Source organism: Arachis ipaensis, chromosome B10 (assembly GCF_000816755.2).
Source record: "Arachis ipaensis cultivar K30076 chromosome B10, Araip1.1, whole genome shotgun sequence".
Lineage (NCBI taxonomy): Eukaryota > Viridiplantae > Streptophyta > Magnoliopsida > Fabales > Fabaceae > Arachis > Arachis ipaensis.
In genome coordinates this window covers 131,974,782-131,978,831 of record NC_029794.2, presented here as the reverse complement: position 1 = coordinate 131,978,831, position 4,050 = coordinate 131,974,782, and the positions used below count along the sequence as shown (strand labels likewise).

General features: G+C 34.1%; 1 protein-coding gene across 4 annotated transcripts in view; it reads left to right on the top strand.

The window, feature by feature from the left end:
* The window catches only part of LOC107623511, a 5,662-nt gene continuing 2,595 nt past the window's right edge, over positions 984-4,050 (top strand). For 3 of the 4 annotated variants that reach the window (XM_016325818.2, XM_016325817.2, XM_021113126.1), the window contains exons 1-7: positions 984-1,459; positions 1,833-1,930; positions 2,023-2,109; positions 2,192-2,354; positions 2,456-2,524; positions 2,764-3,495; positions 3,890-4,032. In XM_016325818.2, the coding sequence (XP_016181304.1) occupies positions 1,304-1,459; positions 1,833-1,930; positions 2,023-2,109; positions 2,192-2,354; positions 2,456-2,524; positions 2,764-3,495; positions 3,890-4,032 (1,448 nt within the window). In that variant the 5' untranslated portion in view covers positions 984-1,303. Of the gene's footprint in view, positions 1,460-1,832; positions 1,931-2,022; positions 2,114-2,191; positions 2,355-2,455; positions 2,525-2,763; positions 3,496-3,889; positions 4,033-4,050 lie in introns of those variants that run through there. The other variant, XM_021113127.1, reaches the window with a different exon arrangement.

Sequence of the window (4,050 nt, the reverse complement as noted above, 5' to 3'; positions counted from 1 at the left end):
TTATGAACTATAATTTACTAACACTGCAGGAAAGGAAAAGTCTATACTATAAAAATTTAAAAATAGAAGATAGAAATAGTTTGTATAGGCCAATTAAAGGTATAATGAAAGCAAACTTTTTACTAATAATTGTTGTGAAAGAAATTAAAGATCCAATTTTGAACATTTTCCAATACTATTTTAAATTTGCATCACTTGAGATATTGTCTGACAGAGTGGGTCAAAGAAAAATACAAACAGGTAATTTTATTTTATACTATTTCAATTATACTTATTAAAAATAATTTATTCAAAAAAAAAATCTACACATTTTTGTTCTTTTTATTATAGATGTCATTGGAAAACTACATCAAGAGCTTAAGAAAAAACAAAACCATACAAATTTAAGACACATCTTCGAAAGAAAACATACATGCAAAGATGGAACAAACAACATAATAGAAAGTGCATACAACTCAACAATTCATAAAGAACATGTTTTCACAAGAACCTCGACAGAAAGAAAAAAGCTATGATTCTAACAATAATCAATAAAGAAAAAGGAGGACGAGCGCCACATAAGAAAACTAAATCTATCAACTAAAACAAATGTAAAAATCAAACTATCAAATAAAAATACTACTTTGTACAACTCTAACATCCAAATTTTTTATACTATAAATTATTTTAAACAAAATAACTTTAATTTACACATATTTAATTTAATTCTATGAAACATAACTAATTTTAATATTTATTATATACTATTATTAATTTATCTTTCGCAGATTGCGCGTGTCTCATTTTAATATTTATGTAACTTAATAAAATAGACCATTAGTGACTCGTATCCCTTCATGGTTTAACCACGTGATATATTGACATTGACAGATATAATATATGTCACAGTACTATTAAACTATGTATTAGTTTATGCTACGTGTCAGCTATCCAATAATAACTTCATGTGAAGTCGATGTGAGTTTCTACCTTTTTCCTTTTATCACTTTACCAATTTCTTCATCCCTGAATAGCGTGATCCATTGAGATGGGACCTTCACGAAAGTTGAAAATTCCACATTCGTCCCTAAAATCTCCGAATTCATTTTCAAAACCTCCCCTCCCGCCACCCCACCATTGAAGGAGGGAAAAGATGGAGTTCCAAACATGCTTCAATTTTCTTTTCATCTTTTAATATTCTCCATTCTCCACTTTCTTCGCATGTTGTAATAACAACACAAACCCCAAGAGCTTCAAACTCTACACACACTCACACACTCCATTTTTCAGAGTGCTAAGTTCAACTTCCAAACACACACCAACCATGGCAATTGAGCTTGATTCTCATCAAGAGCTGAACCACGGTGCCGGTACCAAGGTCAACGCAACTTCACAGAAAGCGAAGCGTACAAAGTCGCCGGGAATTCGTGTTGTTGGGAGCAGAATCTACGACTCTGCAAATGGCATAACTTGCCATCAGGTACATCTTTTCTAGCTATATTTTTTCATCCCTGAACAGCGAAGAAGCTCAAATCTGAAGGTGTATACTGTGTAATGTGTTAGAGAATTTTTGTGTTACTGAAACTTTACGAAGTGGTTTATTTTATTAGCTGGGATTTAATCGTTTAATTTGTAAGATTTAAAATAAATAAATAAAGATAACAGATCTTAGATGCTACTTGCTAGTCTGTTTCAATGTCTTATAATGGAAGTTAGATGTTGGTGGTTCACTCAGAACTCGAAAATAATTACAATAGAAGTAATAAATAAATACATAAGAAGAAGAAGAAGAAGAAATTGGCTGTTGACTTGTTTTTTGGTTATTTAATGGTAATTTTGCAATATGTTGGTAGTGCCGGCAAAAGACAAGGGACTTTGCTGCTGTGTGCAAGAATTTGAAAAACGGAAAGCCTTGTGTCATCAAGTTTTGCCACAAGTGCCTCTTAAACAGGTTAGCTTCAGTGAACCAAATAAACACATATATAAATTATGAGTACAAATAGAGAGGTAGAGTAATGGATATCTTTGGTTGTGTTAAATTAGATATGGAGAGAAGGCAGAAGATGTGATGCAACAAGAAGAATGGATCTGTCCCAAGTGCAAGGGTTCTTGCAACTGCAGTCTCTGCAGGCAAGTAGTTTTTGTCTTCAAGTTTTCCTTCTGTTTTTGGTGTTTTTACTGTTTTACTGATATTGAACGAGTGATCTTGTAGAAAAAAGCGTGGCGAACAACCCACTGGCCAGATGGTGAAGGTGGCCAAGGCATCTGGCTATAATTCTGTATCTGATATGCTTAGAGTGAATACTCCTGAAACTTTGAAAACCCTCAAGCTCAATACTAATGTTTCTCCTAAAAAGAAATCTGCTTTGAAAAAGGTTTGATCATTTTTCTTTCTGCCCTTTTTACCACCTATCATATATTTTGTAAAAAAGAGAGAATTAAAGTCACGTATTTGTGCTGGTTGATGATATGATAGGATGCTGTGATTAATGGGGTGCTTGTAAGCAATGTTGTTACTAATACCAAGGCAATTGCATCAGACAAGGTTAGCAGATGAGTTATGTTATGTGTATCAATTTGACATAAGATAATGTGTCGACTTGCAAGTTATTCACCATTATACAAGATTTTAATGAGCATGCGCTCTATTAAGATCTTGCTTAATGGTGGATGAGTTGTGATTCAGGATGTGTCGTATGACAAATGAGTACAAACGCATATCTCTTGGCAGATAGGTTTTACCTTTTGAATTTGCTTGGTGTTCATGTTTGTTACTTCTTGCAGGAGCTTGTAATTGATATATCAGGTGAACCTGAAAAGGAAAATTCATTGGATGGAAACAAAGCTTCAAAGCTCAACTCTCTGAAAGCTCAGAAGACATCACCTGAGAAGTCTAGGAAGATGAAGCGTGAAGGATTAAAGGAAATATCTAATGGCAAAACCATTGATGATGCTGGCAAAAAAAGGAGCTCAAAAAGGCTTAAAGTCTGTCACGAAGCCAACGGTAGCATCAAGGGTTTCAATGATGTGTCTGCAAAGAAAACCAAAGTAAATGCGAATAAAGGCATCATTCATGACAAAAAAGATGTGAAAGAGAAAAAACATGAATCTGAAAAGGAAATGAAGGTAGATATCAATCACAGCTTAAGTTGTGGAGAGAAGAATTGCCCTGAGGTGAGGGGTGCACATGATTTCTTCCCTCCTAGCACTTTGGCTTCAAATAATGCGTCCTTCAATCGTAATCAACCTAAAGCAAAAGAAGATATGCATGCAAAAGTCTTGAAAGGAGCTGCAGTGACTGCCTATGATCATAATGCTGTCAATTCCCAAGCTGAAGGGATAGCAAAGGCTCCAAAGGATGGAGCATATGCTTTCAACAAGAAGATAGAAAAGATTCAGGTTGAAGTTCTTTTGCCAGCTGGTGACGAGTTAAAGGATATATCAGACGTTGAGTTCCAACCTGAAGATGTTGGCAATGCCTTGCAGTTTTTAGAGTTTTGTCGATCATTTCGAAAGGTATACTATTATATGTCAGTAAAGACTAAAGACAAAGCATGTGGTTTTTATGTTGAGTTTCTCTTAAATCTTTGTTACTGTTGCCTGATGTAGTTGGCTAGCTGAAAATGTATTACTGGTAAATTGTTTTAATGCTTTATATCATAATCCAACTTTGAGAAATATTTTCTGTTAATTAATATCATGCAATTCAAAAATCAAATGTGATATTTACTTTTAAGTTGATCATTTAATTAGTGATCACATTTTCCTTCCTTGTAATACTTTAAATTCTACATACAATGGTGTTACCATTGCAGAAATAACACTTATTTTTACAGTGTAGCTGCACTCATTCAATATTGCTTTTCAAGTTTCAGCTGTTTTTCATATTTCTTCTCTTGTTTATCATCAGGTCCTTGATGTCAAGAAAGGAGAAGCTGAAGCAATATTACGAGAATTAGTGCGAAAGCAAAATCTGCGGCGGACACAGAACACCTTGGTTGTTCAGTTCCATATTAGATTGCTGACTCTGATACTAGTTGATTCAGGGGTCAAGTATGATTCTGTCATTTA